Raw genomic sequence first — 26,308 nt, forward strand, 5'->3', positions numbered from 1 at the left:
ACTCGATAAACTTTTGTGCAGTCAATTCCGGACGGTTAATGTACCCCTTGGCAACTGAGGTCCGCCCACCCACAACTCCCCAATAGCACCCCGCGGCACGACATGCTCACCCGAAACAACCATCGCATCACACCCGTCAAACACTTTTCCAATACAACTTGGCCGATCCCCTCGCAAGACTTTATGAATACTACACCCAATCGTTGCTTCCGTCGGTCCATAAGCATTATAGAGCACTCCAACCCACTCATCAAGTACCCGTTGCGTTAATAGTTCTCCACCCGTGACAAGCACCTCTACATCCGGTACATCCGCTCGTCGCACCAAGGCCGCAACAGTAGGTGTTAAATCCATATGCGTGACCCGTGCAGACCGGATCACCCCCGTCAAATCAGATAATAAAACGTCTTTAGAAGCCGAAACGAGCGTACAGCCCACACGCCATGCCAAAAACGTTTCGAAAACAGACACGTCAAACGTGTAGTTTGCGAATTGGAGGAATCGGGATGTGGAGGTGATTGGGATCGTTGATTCAAAAGCTTTGAGGGCTGCGTAGAGGTTTGCGTGGCTGATTTCAACACCTTTGGGTGTCCCCGTCGTTCCCGATGTGTAAATAACATAGCAAGTATCTGTTGGATCCACCTCCTCTGTCTCAAACTCTCCATCTGCATCCCCTTCTGAATTCTCCACAATGATACAATCGATACCCGGCAATTCAAGTCCCCTTGACACAACCACCCTCTTTGCATCTACATCCCCCACCACAAACCTCTTTCGCTCCATTGGGGCCTCAGGGTCAATAGGAACATACCCCGCCCCACATTTAAGCACACCCAACAAGGCAACATACATCCACACACTCTTGACCACAATAATGGGAACAAGATCCCCATGACGGACTCCAGACGCTCGTAATCGCCTCGCAAACCGGTTAGCTTGCCCATTTAATTCGCTGTATGTCCACACCGTCGTTTTTTGCCCCGTCATAAATTCCAAAGCAGGATACGTGGGTCTCGTCCGTGCAAATCGTTCAACACCACTTGACATGCTCTCAAATCCCTTTATAGGCTTCCCATGCGTTTTGGAGAGGGTTTGGGGTGGCAGGGTCGGTAGGGATGTGCTTGGTGCCTCTGGACGGGTCAACATATCTGTTAGGATCACTTCATAGATGTGGAGGAGGAGATCAAGTTGTGGGAGGGCGAGACGGGTGGTTGTGGCATGGAGTCTCAAATGCGTTGATGTGGATTCGAGTTCAAGTGAGAGTGCATACTGTAGCAAAAAGTGGTGAGTATTTCCTTTGTTGTTCATCCCCCCCCAAAAAGACACACAATATACTTACATCCACATTGGCTTTCCCATCCACAACCCTCCAAATCCCATCCGAATTTTGAACCTCCTCTTTAGGCCTCACAACAAAAAGCGTCTCAAACAAACTCTTTCCAACCCATTTCTGAATATCACGTAGGGGTGTACACGCGTATGGCATCCCTTCTCGATGTTGGGCATCGAGTTCTTGGATGAGGGATAGGTTGGTTTTCGTGGGGGAGAGGGTTGTGCGGATCGGGAGGGTGTTGAAAGTCGGTCCGGGGATGGAGGTAATGTTGGGGATGGGGAGAGTTCGACCTGATGTCAAGTGTCCAAACTATGTAGAAAAATCACAAGTCAAATAAATAAAATAAAAAACGACAGCATCGCCCAACGAGAAACAAGAAAAGAACATACCACAATATCCTCTTCCCCACAATAAATCCCCAAAACTTTGGCCCAAACCGCCTGTCCAACCGCCAAAAGCGATACCCCCAACCCTTTAACACGACTCTCAACGACTTGACTCATAACTTCACAAACCCTAACAGAACCAATTCCTTCCACCCCACCCAAATCCGGAACCAACGTCGGAACAACGCCTTTTAGTCTCTCCATCCAATACTTTTTGGCAGGAGCCTCGGGTCGAGATAGGATATACTCTACCACCCCGCGATAGGCCGGTCGGGTGGGTACCAACCCCCCACGATAAACCCCTTCAACATCCCTTAAAATCATCTCAAAACTCCATCCATCATATAACGCATGATGCATGGATAAAACAAGGTACACATCTTCGCCAACATGTACCTCCCCAAACGCAATCGGCGGATCACCCAAACTCATTTCAACACCTTCCATAAAAGCCTCTATCCCCTCCTTTGAATCAACATGAACAACCGACCACGGCATCCACACACTCGATCGAACAACCTGCGCCATACCCCACACACCATCAACAACTTGAAACGAAGACCGAAGGATATCCATACCCCGAATCACACCCTCCCAAGCCATTTTCAATCGTTCGACATTCGTACCGCTGTTCAATTGTAACACTGTATGCGTGATATACTGTCGCGGATCTTGATGCGTTTGGGCTAACATGCCTTCTTGGAGGGGTGTGCACGGGTAGGCTTGTAACTCATTGGAGGGTATATCCACCACGGAACTCACAGATTGAATCACACGGTGTTCAAAAGCCTGTAATTGAGTCCTAAAGTCACCTGAAATCGTATCCACCGGTTCTTCTTGGAGCATGGGAACCAACATCCCAATAGATGGATATCGCATCAATTTGGACACAGGGACATTTATACCGCGAGTTTGTAAAGCGCTGCACATGCGAATGGCACTAATCGAATCCAATCCCAGTTGAGCAAGCGTCGTAGTCCGCGTGATAGAATCAGGGGGCACATTAGCAGTAGATGCAAGTACTTGTCGAATCGCCGTTTCCAAATCCGTCAAAGGTCGCATATCCGTTTGTTTTGGAACAACGGAATGGATATCCAGGGCTTTATAAAGCGCTTCAAGAGCCTTTCGATCTGTTTTGCCTGTACTCGCCAAAGGCATTTTCCCAATCGAAAACACATGCCGTGGTCTCATGTACATTGGTAACGACTCAACAGCTTGATCCACCAAATGTTGCATCTCATCATCCAAAGGTTCTAATCCACTCGTACCTCCCACACAAAGAAACGAAACAACTTGGTCCCGCACTTGAGAAGGGTGTCGACAAACGAGGGTAGAAACATCCAAAACACCTCGAACACGTCCCAAACAAGAAGAAATCTCACCCAATTCAATCCGTATACCGTTTAACTTGACTTGATCGTCTGCTCGGCCTAGGAACTCAATACTCCCATCCGCCAACATACGAACCACGTCCCCGGTTTTATAAGTCCGTCCATAATCATGTAACATGACGAATCGTTCGAAAGTCAACTCAGGTCGGTCTAGGTACCCCTTTCCAACCTGCGGTCCACCAATAACGAGTTCACCCACCCCACCCAACGGAAGGACTCGTCCATCCGCCCCAACCACAAACCCCGAGCACGTTTCCAAGACCCGTCCAATACACTCTGGCTTGGTCCGTTTATCAACACGCGTCATAACACACCCAATCGTCGCTTCAGTCGGTCCATACGCATTAACCAAAACCACATCCTCTCCACTCCACTCATCCACAACTCGCGCCGTCAAGGCCTCTCCACCCGTAACAAGTACCTCAATAGTAGGCACTCGATCCCTCCGTACCAAAGCCGCAACCGAAGGCGTCAAATCCACATGTGTGATCTGCATACCCGTTAAAGCCCCCTCAAGATGCGCTAAAAGGACATCCTTGGGTGCAGAACAAACAGCAAACCCACACGAAAACGCAAAAAAAAGCTCAAAAATACATACATCGAATGAACAGGTTGCGAATTGGAGGAAGCGGGAAGTAGGTTTCCATGGTATGCTTGTTGTAAACGCGTGTAGAGCGTTCACGGCATTGTCGTGGGTGATTTGAACGCCTTTGGGTTGGCCAGTTGTACCCGATGTATACAGCACGTATGCTACGTTTGTGTTTTTCACCGTGTTGGATCGTGTGTGTTCAGTCGAGGTGTCCCGTGCATGCTCTTTCAACGTATCGATAGAATCCAAGACAAGGGGCATCAACCCATTGAACGCATCCACATCCAAAGACCCCACCACAACCACACCCCCACATTCACAGACCATAAACCGCTTCCGCTCAATAGGCAAATCTCGATCGACCATCACAAATGCTTTCCCGGCTTTCAGTACACCCAATAAAGCAATATACATCAGTACACCTTTTTCCAGACTGATGCCCACCACCTCTGCATCCGTTTTAGATGCCACCCACCCAGCCATCTGATTCGCCAGCCGATCGAGTTCCGCATAGGTATACACGACGGGTGCTGCCTCGACACGATCGTACCAATACAATGCTGGTGCGTCAGGTATCCTCTCCACATGCCCTTCAAACCTCGCATGCAAAACCGACGGCGCAATCTGTTTTGGAGGGTGGTTTGCTATAGAGAGGCGTTCGGGCGGTATGAGGAGATGTTTGGCGGGTGCATCCGGGGTGGTGATAATAGAGTGGATCACGTCGTCGAGTTGGGACAGAAACGTGTGTGCGTGTTGTGTGGATAGGGTGGACGTTTTGGATGCGAGGCGGAGGGTGAGGGATGTCGATGTGGATTCGACTTCAATGGAAAGTGGGTACTGTCGATAATAAAAGTAAAAGAGTGAGCTTTCGTACACACAACAGAGTGCACACACAAAACACACATAAATAAATACTCACATCCACTTTGGCATCCCCCATAACCTCCTTCCAAACATCACCACCATGTTCCCGTCCTTTCATATAAACAAACAAGGTATCAAACAAACTCGTACTCTTGACCCATTTCTGGACTTGACGCAACCCAACCGTCTGATACGGCAACACGGCAGCATTTCCTTTTTGCAACCTGCTCAACGCATCCGTATTCGATCCATCCAATCGAATCCGACAGGGAAGGGTATTAAACGTTGGTCCAAGAATGGATTCAACGTCCTGAATTGGAAGCGTACGTCCCGAGATAACATGTCCGAAAACAATATCCGTTGTAGAGAGGTACGTCGACAAGAGTTTTGCATACGCGAGTTGGAATAGCGCTAATAGGGTCGTACCCGTCACTTTACAAAACCCTTCCAGAGTCTCCATGGAATGACGGGACGTCTCTTGAATCATGTACTCGGTACCAACATCCCCATTCAAAAACCGTTGTCCACTCAAATCCGGAAACCGCGTTCCAGACCACCCTTCTAGTTCCCGTTCCCAAAACTTTTGGGCATCATCGGATGAGACGCCCAGTGCGTACTCTACACACTGCGAAAACGGGGGTCGAGATACTACCGTATCTGCTTTGTATGCTTTTTGAACGTCCTCGAACATCAAGTCCAAACTCCATCCATCGTACAGGGCATGATGTAATGACAGCACACACTGAGACCCGAATGGCGACCCAACATACCGAACACGAATGGGAGGTGTCAAAAGACTCAACTCAAGTTGATCCTTGTAGGATCCAACCCGCTCAAGCACGTCGTCCCATGTTTGACACATATCGGTAGACCAAACCTCCCCAACATCCTTATAAACAACCTGCGCAAACCCATCCCGCACACCACAAAACCCTGTTCGGAGTACCTCGTTGGCACGACACACAGCCAACCACGCCGTTTCAAGTCGTTCCGGAACGACATCTTGTTCCAAGGGCAACACAAAATGATTCACATATAACCCTGGTGTCGCGATACTAGCCGCGATCATACCCTCTTGCAACGGCGTACACGGATACACCCCAACCACCTCAACGTCTCCCACCTGCTCGACAATCTCTTGTCGATGCACGCGGTTGAATTCTGATATAGCCTGTTGACCCCGCACCAATGGATTCTGAACCTCTTTGTTCGTCCCCCGATTCCGATCCGCGAGGGCTGCCATACCAGCAACACTCGGTACTTGCAACATATCCGATACACTCAAATCAACACCATGAGATCGTAACCGAGATGAAACAAGAATGGCACTCAGTGAATCCAGGCCGAGTTCAAAGAGGGTGGTGGAGTGAGTTATATCGTTTTCAGAGGTGTTGGATACGGTAGCGAGAACGGTTCGGAGGGTCGTTTCTGTACGTGTCCATTCTTTGCTTGTGATGCCATACCCGCTGTCGCTTCTTATCATACTCGGCGTAGCGGTTTCAAAAAGCTTGCCAAGTGCTTTTGTATCTGTTTTCCCGGTTGCACCCAGCGGAATGTGTGTGACAACAAGGATATGAGCAGGGACCATGTAAAGAGGGAGCACCCTTTTAACTCCCTCCAAAATCGTCGCAACAATCTCATCCCGTTTCTGTGACTTGGCTACGAGCATGTCCCCTTCACTCAGAGAAGCACACGCAACAAAGGATACAATCTGCTTCTTGGGTTGTTCAGGATGTTTCAATAAAAGCGTCACAACAGCTTTCACATCCGCACAACTGGATTTGACCACATGCGAAATCTCATCAACTTCGATTCGGATACCGTTTAATTTGACTTGTTGGTCTGCCCGACCTTGGAATTCGAGTGTCCCATCTGGCATCATACGGACAAGGTCACCCGTTTTGTATAGCCTGTGATTCTTCTTTGTGATCGGATCCGTCCATTCCACAAACTTTTGGTCAGTCAATTGAGGTTGATTGAGGTACCCCCGTGCAACCAGTGGGCCACCCACACACAATTCCCCAACACCGCCTTTCAACACGGGCGACAACGGCCCACCAACGCCCATGACAAACGCGGAAACATTCCCAAAAGGCCGTCCAATGTTGGTAGTCTTGTCCGTCACCTTGACCCCCGCCAACATCGTACACCCAATCGTCGCCTCGGTAGGCCCATACGCATTAAAAATATTTTGATCCGGACCCCACTCGGCCAACACTTGCTGCGTCAGGGCTTCGCCGCCCGTCACAAGCACCTCAAGACTAGGCACATTGGAACGACGAACAAGCCCCGCGACACTCGGCGTCAAATCCGCATGCGAAACATTCAAGGACCGTATGGCGAGTTCCAAATCCTTCAACAGCACGTCCTTCGGTGCACTGCACAGGCAAATCCCCACACTCCATGAAACAAGTGACTCGAAAATAGATACATCGAACGCGCAGGATGCAAACTGGAGAAACCGTGACGTTGGCGTAAAGGGTATGATCTCCTTGAACGATGAAATACTCTGCACAACGTTACTGTGCTGGACCAACACACCTTTGGGCCTCCCTGTTGTTCCGGATGTATATAAAACATACGCTAAATGCCCAGCCGACAATCCATCAATAACCGGATTCCACCTCGGCTGAGCGTTGATTTGCGATTGAATGTATCGCACATCCAAAGGCATAACCTCCACATCCCCAAACTGTAAATCCACATATTGTCTCTCAACGCTCAAGACAAGCGTTGCGCGCGTATCCTTTATGACAAACCGTTTTCGTTCCGCCGGCGCGTCCGGATCCACAGGTACATACGCTGCTCCGGCTTTTGATACACCCATCATGGCTGCATACATGAGTGGCGAGCGTGGTATGCAGACTGGGATCATGTCCTCGACACCTACGCCCCTCGTCCGCAGAAAATGCGCAATACGGTTCGCCTGGTGATTCAACTCTTCGTAGCGCCATTGAAGTGTTTGACAATGAGTCTCGGTAATATCCATTGCGAATTCCAGTGCAAGATCCGTGGGCTTGTGTGCTGCGTGGTATTCTAGCCAGCTGTGCATGAACGTTATCTGGGAAGGGACATCATTGGCCTGTGCCAGTGGATTACAAATCGAAAGAAGATGCGATGGGTGGTTCGGTTCATTCATATTCGAGTCCGGGTGCGTGATGGTATCTATGAGAGTCGACTCGAACTGCTCGGCCAGCAAGCCTGCTTGCTCTGCCGATACCATATCGCTTTTGCATGCGATTTCAATGGTGAGGGTTCCGTCCGACCTTGCTTGGAGTTCAACTGCAATGACAGACTGTAACAACAGGTTATGACATATGAATAATTCTTGCGAAAAACGGGACACTTTTATACGCTACCTCAACCTCACCAACTCCTCGAACACTCCTCCACAACTCCTCACCAGCACCAACCTCAACCCGATCAAACACAAAAAGCGTATCAAACAAGGCGCGTCCATCGGTTACTCCAGCCCATTTTTGAATCTTTCTTAGAGGGGTGTGCTGGTATCGCAACAGATCCGTATACGCCTTTTGCACCTGTTGGACAAGCGACCTGTATGTCACGGTTTCCTCCGAAAAGGTAATGCGACATGGAACAGTGTTGAGACACGGCCCAATGATATCGTTCCAGGATTGGGTTGCATCCGTTCGGCCAGAGAGAACAACTCCAAAAGCGGTGTCGGGCGTGCCTGTGTAAGTGGAGAGGAGCTTGGACCAGGTGGCCATCCCAAGGGCTTGGAGCGTCGTGTCCATCTCTGCAAGAAAAGGGCACAATCAAGTCAATCACCATTTTCAGAGCGGTTAACACCACATGACAAACAAACCTCGACATGCCCTCTCAACAACCTCCAAGCCAACTCCCACGTTCCTCACAATAACGGTACGTCCACCCTCCTTGACTCCACCTCGTCCAGAAACATCCGGGAAAGCAACAGGTTCAAATCCATCCAAAACCTCCTTCCACATCCTCTCAGCCCGCACGTCCTGGCCACTCTGTGCTAAAATCCGTTCAAGAGCCCATGAAAACGACGGCGGGTCTTTGATCGCGTCTCCATGATAGTGTGCGCGGACTTGATCGAGAATGAGACGGAGGGAACGTCCATCGTAGAGCGCGTGGTGGATGGAGAGGATCAAGTACGGGTTGGTTGGGCTGTTGTGGTAAGTGAGCGAGAGAGGCGGACGACCGGATAGGAGATTGGGAAACGGTGTTTGAAGCACATTGGTAATCGTCTCCTAATAGACGACAGATGGTCAGTTACACAACTCACATAATTCAGAATAAATCCATGGACTTACCTCAACATCCTCTCCACTCTCCTCATTCCTCCACACTAACTGTCTCCTTTTCCAAACAACCTGGGCAAAAAGCCACTCAGCACCCTCTACATCTCCAACCGGGACAAATCCAGTCCTCAACACTTCATTCAGCTCCACAACCTCCTCCCAAGCCCTTTGTAACCTCTTTGCATCGACATGCGAGGAAATCTCCCAAACATGATAATTCACGTACCCCCCACCTCGCAACGTTTGTCCCAACATGCTTTCCTGCATGGGCGTGCAAGGTCGAATGGCCGCAATATCCTCCACCTTCCCTTCCAAAACTTCGGTGACGTACCCCCGAACAAGACGATCAAACGCTTGGATCGTATCACGGATAACAGCCAACGCACGTTCATCTGATACATGCTCTTTCACTCCATCCTGGGCATCAAGTAGAGCAGCCATTCGATCAATCGTAGGGTTCTGCATGATGTCAATCATAGAAAGGTGAAGGTTGGATTGCTTGAATTTGGCCGAGAGCTGGATGGCGCTGATAGAATCCAAGCCCAGCTGGAAGATGGAGGTGGTGCGACCAATGTCCATCTCGGGGACGTGGGAGATTGATGAGATGTGCGATCGGATGACGAGTTCCATTGGACTCCAGGGTTCGGTGGTGGAAGCGTTCGCCGCTACTGCATCCTGTCTAGCAGACGAGGAAAAGACGCCCAAAAGCTCTGTATCCATTGTCTCATAGATGGCTTGAAGGGCCTTGCGATCCACCTTGCCCGCCAATCCTCTTGGTAACTCTGTGAGCGGAACAACTGTGTTCGGTACCATGTAGTAGGGTAACGTCCGGCGACACTCTTCTACGGCTCTTTCAATGATATCTCGCACGGTCTCGTTTGGCGAGAGAACGCTACGGTCCTGGTGACCTCCCAAAGCCAAAAACGAAACCAATACATCCCTCCCACCTTCTCGCCGCCCAATAACCGTGACAGCGTCCCTGACCTCACCGCCACTACTCCGGACCAAAACAGCGTTAATTTCTCCCAACTCGATTCGAAGTCCATTCAACTTGATTTGATCGTCTTTACGACCAAGATACTGTATCTCCCCCGAGGGGAGTATGCGCGCAACGTCACCCGTACGATACACTCGACCCATATTTGGGATATCGCGGAACTTGGCGTCAGTCAAATCCGATCGGTTGAGGTACCCTCTCCCCACTTGGGGTCCTCCGATGCACAACTCCCCCACACATCCCAAAGGTAACACCGTCATCTTCTCATCATTAAAATCAACCACCATGGCCGAACACGAGTTCAACGGTTCACCAATGCAACCTATGCGGGTCTCCTGCTCCACTCCACAATATACTACGCAAACATTGGTCGTCTCAGTGGGTCCGTATGCGTCAATCAGCGTCACCCCGTCGACACAAGCCCACTCATCATGGACCCGCCTTGTAAGCGCTTCACCCGTTTGGATCAATACCTTGACCGAAGGGACATGATCCCGCCGAATCAACCCAGCAGCCGTGGAAGTCAAATCCAAATGCGTAGGCACAAGTGTCCGAATCGTACTCTCCAAATCACCCAGCATGAGCATTTTGGAAGCCGAACAGAGCGTCATGCCACCCGCGAATGCATAAAAGATTTCAAACACTGAGACGTCAAACGTGTATGTCGCAAATTGCAGCATTCGAGACGTGGTTGGGTCAGTCGGTGGGTAGAGACGTTGAAGAGCCTCGAGATTACTCATCACATTGCCATGCTCAATCATGACACCTTTAGGTTGCCCGGTTGTACCGGATGTGTAGAGGACGTAAGCTAATGTTCCTGGGGTTAGCTTGATATCCGGGTTCCCTCTCCGATCCTTTAACTCGATTTCATCCAAACAAAGGACTTCGACCCCGCTGTCAACCATTAACGTCTTGAACGCGCCCACAGTAATCGCCACCTTTGCGCCCGCATCGCGCAGAATGAACTGTACACGTTCAGCTGGCGTGCCCGGCTCAATCGGGAGATAAGCGTACCCTGCCTTCAACACCGCGAGGATGGTAATATACATCAGGGGACTCTTGTCAAAGCAGATTGGAATAATAGATTCCAAAGGAAGGTTAAATGTCATTAGATGGTGCGCGATACGGTTGGCTTGCTCATTGAGGGATTTGTAGGTAATAGACTCGATCTTTGGCACAGCTTCTTCGTTTTCCCAGAGAAAGTCGAGTGCTGGACGATCAGGTGTCTCCTGTGCCCAGCGTTCAACGTACTGGTGCATCAGTGGAGCGGATCCTGGTATCGTGCATGGAGAGGCGTTGAGCAGTGATGCGCGATTGGAAACCGCCCGTTGAATGGGATAAGAGAAGAAACCAGCAGGAGCGGTCCTCTCAATAATGTCCAGTAAAATGTTTTCATATTGTTCCAATAGAATGTCGACGTGGGAGGGAGGAATTATGTCCGCTTTGCAACGAGCGCGGATAAGAAACTTGTCCCCATTCGGATCAATTTCAATCATGATTTTATCCTGTGTACAAAATGTTAATATGAAGCAATACTGTACAAAGCTTGAGAACTTGACGAAAGACCCACCTCAAAGGCATCGTCCGTGTCAACAACCTCCAGCATCCGCTTATTCTCAGTCGCACCATAGTCGACCTTTTGGTAGACTACCCAAGTGTCAAACAAGCCATGACCACCCATCCCGCCCCGCCCAACGTTCTCAGCCAAAACTCGCAAATGCACTGCAGAATGCTCCAACATCTCGGCACCATCCTTTTGGATCGCTTGCAACATGCCAAGATCGTCATTGGACACAATGACTCGAACAGGTGCTAAATGGATACACGGTCCCATGACAGCTTCGATTCCATCAACGGGTATATTCCGACCGGATAGCGTCGACCCGAAGATGACATCCTGTTGTCCAGTATAGAGCGCAAGAAGTTTGGCCCATGTCGCTTGGGCGAGCGTTTGGGGTGTTATACTCAGAGCGCGACAATATTCTTCAATGATAGAAGTCGTCAGAGCAGCCACGCGCGAAGATATGTGTATGTCTTTTACTGGAGGTGTCGTCTTGGACGTGAGAGTCGGAAAAGATTCAAGGGATGGAAGATCTGCCAGGTACGTCTTCCAGTAATTGACTGAGGATGCAGCCTCCGCTGCTGGCGTTGAGAAATGGTGCTCAACAATGTTCCGGAATGCCGGGCGAGGTAATGACGACTGGGAAGAAAGGTAGGCCTCCACATCTCGTAACATTAGAGGTACGCACCAACCATCATAAACAGCATGGTGGACCATGATGGCCAGGTAGCTACTACCGCCAGACCTGACAGTCACAAACATCGCAGTTACAGGCGGGACATGCAAAGACTCAAACTGTAAAGCGTTTCTCTTTTGAAAGTCTTCCATGACACCTGCCACTTTAGCCTCATCCTCAACCTCTGCGATAGAAAACGAATTCTCCCCCTGCCGTGGACAAGATCCGGGTTCCCAAACAACCTGAAGGAATGTCCAAGGTGCATCCTTATTGAGAACACCGTCCGCACTTGCGAATCCAGTCCTCAGGATGGGGTTTGTTGTCGTTAAATGCTCCCACGCTCGACGAAGTGAGTCCGCTGTGACATTTTTTGCCACCCGTATCAGTATTCGATCGTAGTACCGCTTACCCTTGGGGTCTTTCAACGTCTCAGCAAGTAGACCCTCTTGTAGAGGTGTACAGGGATAGCAGTCTTCGATGCTACTAGTTGGAACCTTCAGCAAGTGGGACAGACTTGCAGAGAGTCCGCTAATGTTGGAAAGAAAATCTTCCCTCAGAGCAAGGCGTTGTTGCTTCAGTTTGGTCAAACTCTCACGAGCTTTATCGTTAGGACTGTCGAGAATCCTGCCAATCTCCTCCATTGTTGGACTCTGGAGCAGTTGCGTGACAGAGATATGCATATTCCGTTCCCGAAGTTTGGAACACAAAATGATAGCGCCCAAAGAGTCAATCCCCAAAGAGAAAATGGACGTTTTGAGCGTGACTCCGGTAAGCGGAGTCTTGCTCATCTTACAGACTACCTCGCGAAGGGTGGATAGTGTAGCGTTCTTCTCCCACACTTGCTCGTCTTCAGCGCTTTGCAGAGTAGAAAGCGGTGTGTCCCTAATTGCGTCCAAGTCTAGTTCTGAAAAGAGTTTAGCGAGGCGCTTTCGGTCCGTTTTTCCTGACAGATTTCTTGGCACGCTGTCAATGAATACGAATGCATTTGGAATCATGTATGGAGGAAGATGGGAAGCAGATGAAGACTTGCAAGCATCTTCAACCTCTCTTGGTCGCAGAACGCGGATGAGCTCGTACTCGCCCACGACTGGGCAATCCAGATTACCAACAGCTACAAAAGAAACCAGCATCTTGCCTCCAGCTCCTCGCTCGTCATTTATCACAGCTGTCACCACGTCGACTACTGCTGAATGCGCGCCTGCAACGACATGGCTGATTTCTCCCAATTCGATCCGTTGACCTCGGAGCTTGACTTGCTGATCGTCTGCAACACGCCCAATAAACTCAAGCGTGTTGTTGGGGAGGAGGCGAACCAAGTCTCCTGTTTTGTAGATCCGGGTTGCAGGGTTTCGTGGGTCAATGAAGTAAGCCCCTGCATTGGCTTCCGGCCGGTTGAGATATCCCCTCGCGACCTGTTTACCACCAACATAGAGCTCTCCAACATGTCCTATAGGTACCACGGACAAGGAAGGTGCGTTCGGTTCTTCTTGACCCATGACGTAGAGCGTACATGTGTCAAGCGCGATTCCAATATTACTTGGTTTCGTCGTCGGATCAAAGTCAGCTGCCATGGTGCAATGGATGGCACATTCCGTAGGTCCATAGGCATTGTGCAAACTTCCATCCCCAGCCCACTCGTCTACCACCTTTTGCGTCAACATCTCACCAATGGTCAACAATGCCTTGACACCTGGCACATTCGATCTCGTAACCAACCCAGCAACAGTGGGAGTGAGTTCCATGTGGGTGACATGGAGAGCATTGATGGTATCTTCCAGTCGAGCTAGAAGCAGCTCCTTACTAGCTGAGCAAAGACACATACCCAGGGAGAAGGGGAAGAATATCTCAAATACAGAAACATCAAATGTCGGAGATGCAAATTGAAGAAACTTTTCGCCAGCGTCGAGGGCTGGTGATGCGTGCGGTATGATGGCATGATGCGAGAGGATACTTTCGATTCCGTTTCCATGTTGAAGCTGGACACCTTTGGGCTTTCCTGTCGACCCAGACGTGTACATCACGTAGGCTAAATGCTCTTGTTGAATCCGTGAACAGTCCGTGTTGCTCTTGTCCTGGCCATCCATATCCAACTGAACTGCCTCCGAGTCCAAATTGACGAGGATCAAATCTCTCAAAGTGTTGTGCTCCAAACAAAGAGTTACGTTCTTTGCATCCGTGATCATAATGTTTGCGGCGACGTCCCCCGCTACAAAAGCAATTCGCTCCACGGGTGCATCGCTTGCGAGAGGAACATATGCCGCCCCGGCCTTGAGGACCGCAAGGAAGGCAATGTACATATTCGGTGAGCGATCTACGTATATTGGAATCATATCATCTGGCTGGACGCCGTGGCTCAAGAGAACCCGAGCGAGCTGATTGGCTTTTTCGTTGACCTCTTGATAGGTGTACCGTGTCGACGCGCCGGTTTCAATAGAATGAAGAAACTCGATAGCTAGCCGATGAGGGTAGAGGATACATGTTTGCTCAAAAAGGTGGTGTAATAGAGTGGCACCTGGTATTGTGGCATTCGTTCGCTCGATCGGGTTCGGGTTTTGAATGGAAAGTTGTGATTCCGGCAGGGCGGAAAAGTCGAGAGCCAATGGATGTGCGATAGGATTGGCGAGCGTCCATTGCAGAATATAATCGAATTGCGACAATAGCTGAAGGCCCTGATTAATGGGAAAGAGGTTTGAGTTCCAGGTGAGTTGGAAGGTCAGTTGGGTACGGGTAACGTTAACGAGGAACAAGAGCTTGACCTAGATAAAGTATGGCCTTAGTGAAATCAGGTCACGAAAAGATAAACATTCGTGGCTAACGTACGGGGACATTGACTTGAACAGCGCTGCAAAAGTCTTCCCATTCGCCCTCATTCATATTATCTAGGGACACTGCCAATACCGTATCTGCTGAGACTCTGGTATCCGCTTCTTCCTGCTCTAAAACGGACCGCGCTCGATTAACAAGATCTAGATTGTTGAGCGCTGAGTGTAGCTCCACCCGAGTAGGTATGGTTACTGGTCCCTTTTCAAGATCGGCTAGTTGAAATCCAACAGCTTGCTCGCCAACGTAACCTTTCAAGATTTGAGCCCAAGCGACAAGTATGACAGCATGCATCGAGTTGGGACCATAGGTTTTGGCACACGATTGTGCGAAATGCGATACATCGATCGACGAATGGAATGTTTCAGTAAGATGAGATGCTGTAGATGCAGAGGAAGGCAGCAGCTTCCCGCTCAAGTTTGGAAAGGCCGTGATTAGCTGGTCAGCAGCAACTGGCGAAGGTGTTGGGTGTCCGAGCATCATGAAAATAGGTCACACTTGAGGAGTCGTATATAGCCGATGCGAGGGAAATTGATGAATAAAATGCGAGCTAATGTCCTGAGAGATCAATTAAAGATAATGGTATAAGGCTCTGAAAGATGCGCCGTAATCAAAGAGGTAATGGGTAGCTCGATAGAATATAGATGATGCCCGATTGCACAAATGCTGCTGATCAAGAAACACAGAGCCAGAGGAATGAGACGTAAGCCATCGCTTTACAGCAGCAAACAACGACAAAAAAAATAAGAATCGCAATTGCATGCAACTCTGGAGATGACCGACAAGTGATCGGCTGCAATGGCCTGTTACGATCCTTCCGGCTTGGAAGGAGGCATTTCCCACATTCACAATTTTTTCAAACGTTTTTTTTTTTCTTTGTGAATTCTATTTTGTCTGAAAACAAAAAACTATAAAATAATCGGATACCATGTCCATACGATGGTGCATTTTTGGTCCCTTGGCAAGTCGTCGTCGGACCCTTGGAGAACAGGAAGATGCTGCCAATCAGCGTGCGTTGTCGTCGGGCCCTCCAAAGGCTCAAAAAATACTCTTCCTGGTTGTTGTACCAATATCGTCACCACCTCCAAAAGACTAGAGCACACCCGGCACCCTCACACAGAACCCTCGGTTGAGGGAGACCCGATTGGAAGACAAACAAGGTTTCTTTTTCTCTTCCTGCAATCAATTCATTTGCTACAGGATTCCTGCCCGAGAGCAACCAACGACCGACAACCGACGGACTGGGATGTTAAAGTGCGCAGATATCAAGCTTACAAGGAAATGACGGAATAAGTGTGCTAAAAAGGTGTTCCAAAAAAACTTTAAATTTCAACGACCGCGTGGCTTCAACTAGTCGTGATTGGCTGACATTGTCCGATCGTAGCTGGATCGATCCAATTGTAAACAAATGCGTTTATGCGCGCCCTTCCAATGCTGCTTTTTGCGTTGATGTTGGATTTTGCTTGCTTTCACTTTTGCATCGCCGCATCGGTCGTCGTCCGCCAATCGGATAGAGTTTTCCTTTTCATGGCACTTACCATGTCCATTGTTTACACACTTTCGGGATGGTCCTTCGGCCCCCCCTCTCCACACAGGTAACTCACCAAAAATGAAAAAAAATTGCGTCGGCGAAGGGCCATGACTCCTCGTGCGTAATGGATTCTGAACTTGTCGCTTTTTTGTGCCGACGACGGGATATTGCCCTGGCATGTCCCTAGAGTTTTTTTTTGTTCTTAAATACATCCACCCTCTCGCGTACCCCACCAAAAACAGCACCTCTGTTTGGTATGTGGAAAGCTTTGTACTTGATCCTCACCCATAACACGCCGCAATACCCACTAGAATAGACATTTTCCATTCCTTATCCCTTGGCTCCCATCATTATCGATTTCTTACATCTTTTAACTCCTTCACACACGAGACACCAAGAGCAAAATGCCTGCCACGCAATCACAGCCAGAACAATTTGATGTTCTCTGCGTCGGGTTTGGACCAGCAGGACTGGCCATTGCGGCTGCTATGGCAGACGAAAAAGTCATATCTCTCGACACGACAACAGCGGATGAGAGCCTACGTGTTCGTTTCATTGAAAAGCAGCCTTCCTTCCTCTGGCACGGTGGTATGCTTCTTGATGGTACAAAGATGCAAATCTCCTTTCTCAAGGACTTAGCTACCCTGCGCGACCCCACGAGTAACTTCACCTTCCTCAAATACCTGCACGAGAACGATCGTCTCGTTCCATTCGTGAATCTGGGTACCTGGAACCCATACCGGGTCGAATTCAACGATTATCTGTCATGGGCGGCAAAAAAGTTTGAGAAATTCTGCGATTACGGTGAACAAGTCATGTCTGTGGACCCATTGATTCATCCCCAAGACGGGACCGTCAGTCAGCTACGGGTTACTTCAAGAACCTCAGATGGAGCCCGCATAGTAAGAGACACCAAGAATATCATTGTGGCCATCGGTGGCCAGCCACGGTACCCAGATTTTGTTCACCGGTCTATCGGTTCCCAAGTAGACCAGACAACTACTCCCCACCTTGCACATACCTCTCAATACACCTACCGTGTCCAACAAATGCTTCCAGATGCTGAGGCATCATACCGTCTCGCGGTGATCGGATCGGGACAGAGTGCGGCCGAAGTATTCATGGACTTGGGACGAAGGTATCCCAACGCTGAAGTCAACCTCATCTTCCGCGATTCGGCTCTCCGCCCGTCGGATGACTCTCCCTTTGTCAACGAGGTGTTTGACCCTGACCGTCGCGATGCCTTTTATGCGCAAACATCCGAACAACGGAAAAGTTCTCTTATCCGGGATAAAGCAACCAACTACTCTGTTGTCAACGAAAATCTCATTAATGAGATCTACGGCATGATGTACATGCAACGGTTACCTGGAAGCGAAACCCGACCTAAGCATGCACTGATGCCAAATCATTCCATACTGGACATGCACAAGTCGAGTGGCGGCATCACTCTAACGCTAAGGGACTCTCGCAGCGATAATACGACTGGATATGAACGGACTTTTGATGCCGTGTTTCTCGGCACGGGATACGAGCGATTCGCCCACTTGGATGTGCTACAGCCCGTGCTGCCGTACCTGAACAAGGATCAGGACAACAAGATTGTTGTCGGTCGTGACTACAGAGTGTCAACAACCAATGCCTGTCGCGCTGGCATCTACGTACAAGGTTGTTGTGAAGATACCCACGGACTAAGTGATACACTCCTTTCAGTTCTGGGTGTTCGAGGTGGCGAGGTGCTTCAGTCCATTCAAGCACGCATGAACAAGGTGCAGATTCTCGGTCAGAAGCAGAGCGGCAACATGGTGGATGTTAAGCAAACCGCTACTCCACCAGCATCACCGGTACCTTCTCCTACCACCTGTCAACGCATCAACGTAGACAGGATAGATAGTGGGATCAACGTGACGGGAACCAAGAAAGAGTCGGGCCTTGCACCATGTCCACCCAAACCCTTACCTGGCACTATCCTCTTCTCCAAATATATACCTCACCTGAATGAAACATTCTCCCTTCGTGTCGCCAACCTCCAGACCGACATCCCCCTTCTGACAAAATGGCACAACAATCCTCGAGTCAGTAAATTTTGGAATGAAGTAGGAGATGAGTCTCATCATACCAAATACCTCTCGACACTTCTCGCCGATCCCCACTCTATTCCTTGCATTGGCATGTTCAACGACGTCCCTTTCGCCTACTTTGAGATTTACTGGGCGGCACACGATCGACTCGCAGGATATTATGATGCTGGTACGCATGACCGTGGGTTCCATCTTTTGGTAGGAGAAGAAGCATACAGGGGCTCCCACCGTGTGGAGGGATGGTTGCCCGCAGTCGTGGAGTTTATGTTTGGAGATTGCTCGGGCACAAAGAGGGTTGTTTTGGAACCTAGAGCGGACAATGGGAAGCTGATAGGATACTTGTGCAATTTTGGATTCCAGTTCAAAGGAGAAATCAAGCTGCCGCATAAGACGGCAGCGTTAATGGTTATGGAGACGGAATAGATCAGAGAAGATGGACTGTAAGCACACTATTGTAAAATAACTGTTCAAAAAGTGGAGATCGCTTACGATACATTGGAACCACATTGTAATAAATCCATAAAGAGATAAATGACACTTTAGTTCCTGGGAAGCTCTTGCTTTGCTGTCTTTTCGTCCTTGACACCATGGATAGTGACCAGGAGGATTCTGACTTTCCGGAGGCGGATGTCGCATTGTAACTATGTTCTCGTTGGAGGGAGCTTTGTAAACTGATAATAATAACACGTTGTTTTTTCTTGGCTTTTAGGGAAAGAGTCTTTAGCCAAAGGACACTTGGGAGACTATCCCAGGCACCCGCATCACAACCAATATCTTCACCGTCCAACTCCCAGCCATTAACACAGAAATCTTCCCAGTCCACAATATCGCCAAACAAAGCAGCAAGATCGCCAGACCCCCACACGTCGGGAGACCTCAATTGGCAATTCACCTCATCCGCGTCCCCCACGGCGGCCTCTGGGCGAACCAGAGTTGCGCGCACACCCTCTACATCACCCGAGCCACAAATTCCTATCTTCAAGGTTCCCTTCCTTCCTGGCACTGTTGCTGAGGTGGAACAAGTCTATAGTCAGCTGACGATGACGCCCAACATTAGCCTTTCACCGAGCCATTCTGTCCCTGCAACCGTTACGCATAGCGCCAGCAACAGTGTCAGTGAAAGAGATCAGCACGCCCCACCTTCGATACCGGCCAGTTCTTCGGTCGATAACGAGACCGCAGCGCCTCCACAAAAGGCTAAGCCGCGTCAACGACGGAAGACCGTAGAAACGCTCGCCGTAGATTTGGCAGGTGACATCGAAATGGTACCAATTGGAGAGGATGATGAGGATTGGAGACCTAAAAAGAAGGCTTCATCATCAAAACGGAGGCGAATCCCGACCCGGCGCAATACTACTGGTAGGAATCGCGCGGATGCACGATCGGGCGATACGATGTCAATCAAAAGAGAAACGCACTGTGAACAGTTTGAGACGTTGGTGAGGGAAGCAGAGCGTGATCATGTATCTGGAGACCTGGTACTGGGAGGCCGGCTTGGCGGCAGCGGGCTGGGGGGACTGGAAGGGCTGAGAAAGAGAAAGAATCAGAAATTATCCTTGGAAGCAGAAGATGAGCTGGACGAACGGAGAGAAGGAACAGAGTCGCCACCTGTGCGAGTCTATACTGAAGAACAGCATGAAGGCCGGATGGGACCGCAGCGCCAGAGGAGGAGAGCGCAAAAGCAGGCGGCTCTGGAAGCAGAAGCCGAGCTGGAAGAAGAGAGAGAACAGCTGGGACACGTTCAAGAAGATCTTGACGAACAGGTTACCGCCGGAGAATCTATTCCTATGGCTGTCCGTAAAGGGACAGCGCAACGGCCATCTTCGCAGAGCTCACTCCGAAAGACACCCGTTCTGGACGTGAAAGGGAAAGGTCCAGCCGAAAGAGCGCCAGCAAAAGATGTACATGGAATCAACAGGGCACAGAGTCGAGGTGGGGCCTCTAAAAATCATCAGGAAGAGTCTATAGACGATCGGATGACGGAGATGGATCCGCACCGCCTTGACAAAGGACAGGTGGAAAATAGTCCCACGACAGAGTCACAGAAAGTACGACAGGGTAACACCAGTACAGCAAAGCCGGTTACTACAATAAGAGCTGGTAGCTCAGTACCTGGGTCCGAGGTACAATCGCCTGCGAGTCCCTCTCTCAGCAACAATGGGCAAACGTCGAGTTATGCCCCTAATTCACAGCAGAATCTTGTACAAGCCACCAATAGCTCCATAACTCAATCAACTGAGAGCATGTCGAGCCTCGAATCCGCATCCAATACGATATTGCCCACGGCATCCGTCCTCTATCAGAATATCCAAGTCCTTCAACTTCAACTGGCAACACAAGCCCAACAGCTCGGGAACCTCCAAGCCCAATACAATGCACTTCAAACCCAATTCAACGCAATGCAAAACCAATATTTCAACGACAAGACACATGTCCATAAACAATTGGACGGCACTGTGGATCGGATTGAAAATTTGGAGCAGTTTGCGGATAATCAGTACAAAGATAACGATTCCATCAAGGAGGATTTGAACCAGATGAAAGAATGGGGGCTTCACCAGATAAATGAACGGGCTGAAAAAATTGAGGAGCAGGTTGAGCATTTGGGTTGGAGGATTGATTCCATTGAGTGGGAGGAAGATGGAGAGGATCCGCCGAATGGGCAAAATAGGGATGATGACTGGCGAACGCTGGGACCAGACGATGCAAATCCAAGTTCATCGTCCGTCGCTGACATTGAAGAAGAAGGAGAAGAGGCAGCAGAGCAAGTCCAAGCTAGCAACAGTCAACATAAAAGTCCAAAAGCTCGATCCCATTTAGATCCCACAGTTCCTGCCATACAAATTGGACCAAACCGCGAATTTGAACGAAATATCAAAGACAGTAGCGAACTCCCAATGACATCCCCTCCAAGCTCACCGCCACGTACTCCCGTACCGCATTCACCTCCATCTGCTCAATCTCCTAGAAAACGTAAACCCAGTTTCATGTCACCCACAATCCCCCAAGAGTCTAACGACCCAGAGCTCGAGAAACAAGAGCACGAGGGTCGACCGGCGAAACGTCAGAGGTTGCCGACATCCACAAGGCTTTGGACGGCGGGATTGATTAGTCTTGGAATATGGGCTGGGCAAGAGTGGTTGTGGGGTGGTGGGGCCGGGTTTTAATTGCTGTATAACTAATGATCTATTATTGGGCTGCTGTCATTGGCCATTTTGCTTTCTGGGGGTTTTTGGTATAATGCGATTGGAAAGTACATAGTTTATTTTCTTTTTTTTTTTTTTCACGATGCTATTAGGATATATGAATATTGTTGTTTGCGTGCTGTACTCGATCTTTTCAACGAGTTTTTGGAGAGAATTCTGTTTCTTGGCGGCCATGTCATGGGCGTGAGCTGCTCTTCATCCGTTATACCAACATCGCTCCCCCAGTATTCTGGAGAAAGGATTTGCACACACTTGCAACCGACTCTTGCTGTCTGAATGCAGTTTTTTCCGCGCATCAAAATTGTATTTAGAGTACCTCAACAAAATCAAACCAAAAAGAAAAAAAAGACAAACAGTAACAGTAACACACCCTCTACATCTACGTAAGCCCCTACCGTCCACTATACCGATTCCCCCCCACGAGTCCCAAAAACATCCAAAACCCATTCAGGCCACGCCTCACCATTCTGAACCCGGTCTCTCCACTTCCAATACTCGCCATTAAACCTCCAATGCTCTTCCCCACCATCCTCTTCCACCTCTCGAACAAACCATCTGGGGACCCACCAGGCCTCACCAATGGGTATACCAACATCAGAGGATGGGCCGGATGGGACGCCTGTTTTCTCAAACTCTGCGATAATATTTTTTCGTCTGTTGCGCTGGAGTTCTTCTAGCTTTTCTTTGCAGGTGTTGGCTAGGTCCCACTGACCTTTTTCCATTGCCTGTTGGTCTGGCCGGATACGAGAGTCCGTGGGGGGTAGGACCGAGGTGAGAGTAGGATTGGCTTCGTTTAATGAACAGGCAAATGCGGTAAAGTTGAAATTTTGCGAAGCATTGGCTGGTGTGGGGTTACGTCGCCACAACGGGAGAGGTTGAGTCAATATTTTGGGTTTACCGGCTGGTGAGCCGACAAAGTGCGCTACGACCTTGTCGTCCCAGCGCCCTTTTAGCTCCCATTTGACTACCCCATTCGCGTCCTTGACGATTCCAACAATTTCACCACCGCCGTTATCCGCGTCTCCGTTTGCGTCATCCTTCTTCTTGCTCCCCCCGCCCAAGCCAAACCATCCTCCGCCGGCATTCTTGGGTTTAAAGGTGATAATGCAATCCTCTCCTGTCCGGTAGTTGTGTATCGCCATGTCGCCATAATGATCGATCCAAAGCTTGCCAACAATGAGGTTGTTCACATTTGTGGTCACCTTTTTCCAGCTATAATGCTCCATGCCGGAAACACTGGCTTTCTCTTCGGGATTGGTAGCTTTTGTATAGACAGGAAGACGTGCATGGCACATTCCAAGAGGGTGAATCTCAAGGGATTTTCCCCAGAACTTGGATTTCACATTGACTTCCGTCCAGAAAGTATAATCTGGGGATTCGCAGTGACACGCACTGATTGGCTTACAGAAATAAAAAACAAGATGGTCAGAAACCCGACCACATCGTCTGCGAGAGACATATTTTCAGCATACCGGATGATGGCAAACTTGTTCGGACAGGTATCTAAAACCCTTGTCCTCCCGGACCAACTCATATGTCTCGCCCTAAATTGCACCGTACGTTAGCATCAAGAAAAAGACGAGTTAATAACATGCATTTGCACTCACCAGCAATGGATTGAAAGGTTTATTCACCCTGCCCACCGTGCTCGAGTAATTGCTCATCGCATAGGCCCCGACATACATGATTCTCACCAAACTCGCATCCTCCTCGTCTAATCCACACAAATCGTCGAAAGACACCCCAAGTGTCTGAGCAGCAGTACGCGCCGCACCGCCTTCTTCCGCAGGCACAAAACCTCGTCCAACACAGCTGGCGAGTGATAACAGCTCAATGTACTCGATATCCTCACACATTCGTTGTAACATACTCAGAGGCTCGTTGAAGAATACGGGTAGCGTGACTTTGCTCAAATCCTTTCCGATCGCGGATTTGAGGAAAGACCAGACGGCCAGAGACGGCTTCGGGGTGGATGGGTCTAGAGGAAGCGAGGTACGGTAGTTACCTGTCGGTGGATATCCGTACAAGGATTTTTCGAGAGCTTTTCGAGATATCACATGTCCAGAGGGAAGGACCAGAGACATTGATGTTGCTGTCCGAGTAGGTCTCCGCGCCAAAACAGGTTTTCCAACACTTTCATCGATCGCATCAAATCCAAACATGTTCTCAATATATCCCGTGTCCGTTTTCGCAGCCGATGTGTCCGTTTCGATGGCATCGTAAAAGACATCACCGTCCTCCGTCTCCAAAAACTCGTCCTCCTCCAAGTCAACATCACCATGTCCCGAGGTAGCTATGGACACTGTATCAGAACCACCAACAGGATGCCCAACCCGCAATGTAATATTTTGCCCGCTCGGTAACCCTTCAATTCCCAAGACTTTCTGCACCACCTCCTCCCATCTTCTCCGACTCTCTTTTTCCTTCTTCCATCTCCTCGCCCAATGCCGTTGACGTTGCTCGCAGCGTTCGACCAGCTTCCGCACGGTATCCTGTACGTGTTTGGATGAACTTTGGAGTAAGGACGGCAAATTTGAAACGTCCACTTCCTGTAAAAACGAAGTATTGGATGAAACCGGTCCTCCCGCAGATGGATCTGTCGAAGTGCTAAGGTTACTGCTATGGACTGTTAATGCATCCACAAGCGCCTCTACAACGCGCTGTTGAACGTCCAATTGCACATTCAAAAGGTACATTAGTGTACCAATATCTTGGGTTGACGTGGTCGGCAGGGCGTCCTGTGCGGTTCGTGTGGTGTGAACGCTGGCCGGATAATGTCGGTCACCATCACCTGAAACCGAAGACCTTGCAGAACCAAGTGGTCCCTCTTCAGCGGGAACATTGAGGTTGTTTCCAGATGCTGCAAGGTCCGTAGCAACCGACAGTCGCACAGAAGGGGCCTCATCTTCACCAGCGCTCGATTCTTGCTCCCATTCCTCGCTACCTTCCTTCTCTTCGACGCTTGTGTGCGAAGTGTCTCCGCTTGCATCTTTGGCACGATCAATCATGTACTTTTTGCTCTCCATCAATGCCCAGACCCACTTTTTAGCATCAGCAGGACTCCGTGCCTTCAACGAGTATCGGACGCTTCCCTTTCCAACCACATCGAATCGGCTTTTATCGCTAGAGTCGGGTAGTACTACATTAGCAATCATTGTCGAGATGGACCCGCGGCATGCCAGGGGGTAGTCGGTAGAAGATTTGTAGTAGGAGAGATTCCCGTGCTCAAGAACAAAGTAGCGGTTTTTGTAGCCCACAGCATAGTTGGTCCATTTGAAAAGGGTGCCCCGCAAAGTCGGAGCTTGTGGATTGTGTGCTCCTGACGTTGAGGAAGTGGCTTGCGGTAGGCTGCCGGACATGATGGGAGCCTGTGCAATTGCTAAACTAAAATTTAGCGACACAGAAAAATTGATTCAATGCAAACCACCCAACCAACCTGTTTTGAGCTTCTCCTTTGTGTTGCTGTCCTTCTTTGGGCAGAGCTGCTCGAATGATTTTGATCAATAAATGGTAACATTCTGCGCAAGTACCAGCACCTACATCAACCGGCTTCTTTCCCTTCCTATCTTTGACACCCGGATCCGCGCCTCGCTCCAGCGCCCAATTCAAAAGCTGGACGTCATCTGCTTTGGCCGCAAAATGCAGGAAACTGTGTTCAGTTTCGGGATCAATGGGTGCATTGATATCAATCCATCCCATCGACAGGTATGCATTTGCTCGGGCATCGTTCTTGAACACATCGATCGCAGCTTGTGTTGCATTGTTATGAAGGTGTTGTCGGACCGTCGACAGGATCTTTTCTGCGTACTGCGTCTTATGAGCTGCAAATGCACCACTATGACCATTAGCGGGCATTCAGATGATTGCGTCGAATCCAATACTCACCGACAACCAACCCCGCTATTCGCTCCGACTTTGCCACTTCCTCCGCCGTCCTTCCATCGGCGTCTCGAATGGTATCATCCAATCCTTTGATTTTGAAGATCACCTCGACGATGTCAGCCCTCCCTAGTTTTGCAGCGACATGCAACGGGGTTTCACCGTCAGGTAGACTGCGTGCATTTACCCAGATCTTGAGTGCATCTCCAAAGGTTGCAACGAGGTGCTCAACCACCGGCGTCGAACATAGGGAGATGGCAAGGTGAAGAGGACTGCCATAGGAAGGTGTCACGGTGCTATCTGCGAGGCGACGGACTGCTGCAGTAATAGTTGGTATGTCATTTGTGCGCATGGCATCAATCAGGTGGAGATGTTTAACCGACTCATCAACGGCTACCATCGGGAAAAATGTCAACGCCAATCCCTCAATCTAATTAGACAGAATCAAAATGCAATACCTTTCCCCGGAGGGGATGCCGCTGACGATGAAGCTGGCGTCGACATGTCCGTTCGGTTGTCCAAAGTCCGTCAGTTATGTCGTCCGGATTCCCCTTTGGCATAAAAGTCGGCAAAACAGTCGGAATAACCTTGTAGCACTGCCCATCGCCTGCGCCACACTTGAGCATTATTATGTCATTCACACCCTGCTGCGTTGACCTGATCTAAACCATTCCAAAGAGTGTGACATTTCTTCAACCTGTTTTTTAG

General features: G+C 49.6%; 4 protein-coding genes across 4 annotated transcripts; 2 read left to right on the forward strand and 2 right to left on the reverse strand.

Moving 5' to 3' along the window:
• SPPG_04896 (amino acid adenylation domain-containing protein) lies at window positions 1–16,211 on the reverse strand. Its single transcript, XM_016753135.1, has 10 exons — window positions 14,904–16,211; window positions 11,417–14,839; window positions 8,862–11,351; window positions 8,390–8,798; window positions 7,923–8,320; window positions 4,619–7,858; window positions 3,709–4,536; window positions 1,723–3,645; window positions 1,340–1,642; window positions 1–1,269 (listed from the first exon to the last, which is right to left on the reverse strand). Exons 1-10 carry the CDS (start codon window positions 15,384–15,386, stop codon window positions 22–24), a joined length of 14,745 nt encoding a protein of 4,914 aa, XP_016607543.1. The 5' UTR covers window positions 15,387–16,211; the 3' UTR covers window positions 1–21.
• Window positions 16,212–16,359: 148 nt separating this feature from the next.
• On the forward strand, window positions 16,360–19,068 carry SPPG_04897 (uncharacterized protein). The gene has a single exon (XM_016753136.1). The coding sequence runs from the start codon at window positions 16,839–16,841 to the stop codon at window positions 18,936–18,938; it is 2,100 nt and encodes a 699-aa protein (XP_016607544.1). The 5' UTR covers window positions 16,360–16,838; the 3' UTR covers window positions 18,939–19,068.
• A 22-nt stretch (window positions 19,069–19,090) lies between these two features.
• Window positions 19,091–21,839, forward strand: SPPG_04898 (uncharacterized protein). The gene is made up of 2 exons (XM_016753137.1): window positions 19,091–19,152; window positions 19,225–21,839. Exons 1-2 carry the CDS (start codon window positions 19,103–19,105, stop codon window positions 21,680–21,682), a joined length of 2,508 nt encoding a protein of 835 aa, XP_016607545.1. The 5' UTR covers window positions 19,091–19,102; the 3' UTR covers window positions 21,683–21,839.
• A 147-nt stretch (window positions 21,840–21,986) lies between these two features.
• SPPG_04899 (uncharacterized protein) lies at window positions 21,987–26,176 on the reverse strand. The gene is made up of 7 exons (XM_016753138.1): window positions 26,059–26,176; window positions 25,607–25,993; window positions 25,262–25,542; window positions 25,158–25,203; window positions 23,329–25,100; window positions 23,194–23,265; window positions 21,987–23,121 (listed from the first exon to the last, which is right to left on the reverse strand). The coding sequence occupies exons 1-7, from the start codon at window positions 26,102–26,104 to the stop codon at window positions 22,123–22,125; spliced, it is 3,603 nt and encodes a 1,200-aa protein (XP_016607546.1). The 5' UTR covers window positions 26,105–26,176; the 3' UTR covers window positions 21,987–22,122.
• Window positions 26,177–26,308: the final 132 nt, after the last annotated feature.

Source organism: Spizellomyces punctatus (assembly GCF_000182565.1).
Source record: "Spizellomyces punctatus DAOM BR117 chromosome Unknown supercont1.8, whole genome shotgun sequence".
NCBI classification, from domain to species: Eukaryota; Fungi; Chytridiomycota; class Chytridiomycetes; order Spizellomycetales; family Spizellomycetaceae; genus Spizellomyces; species Spizellomyces punctatus.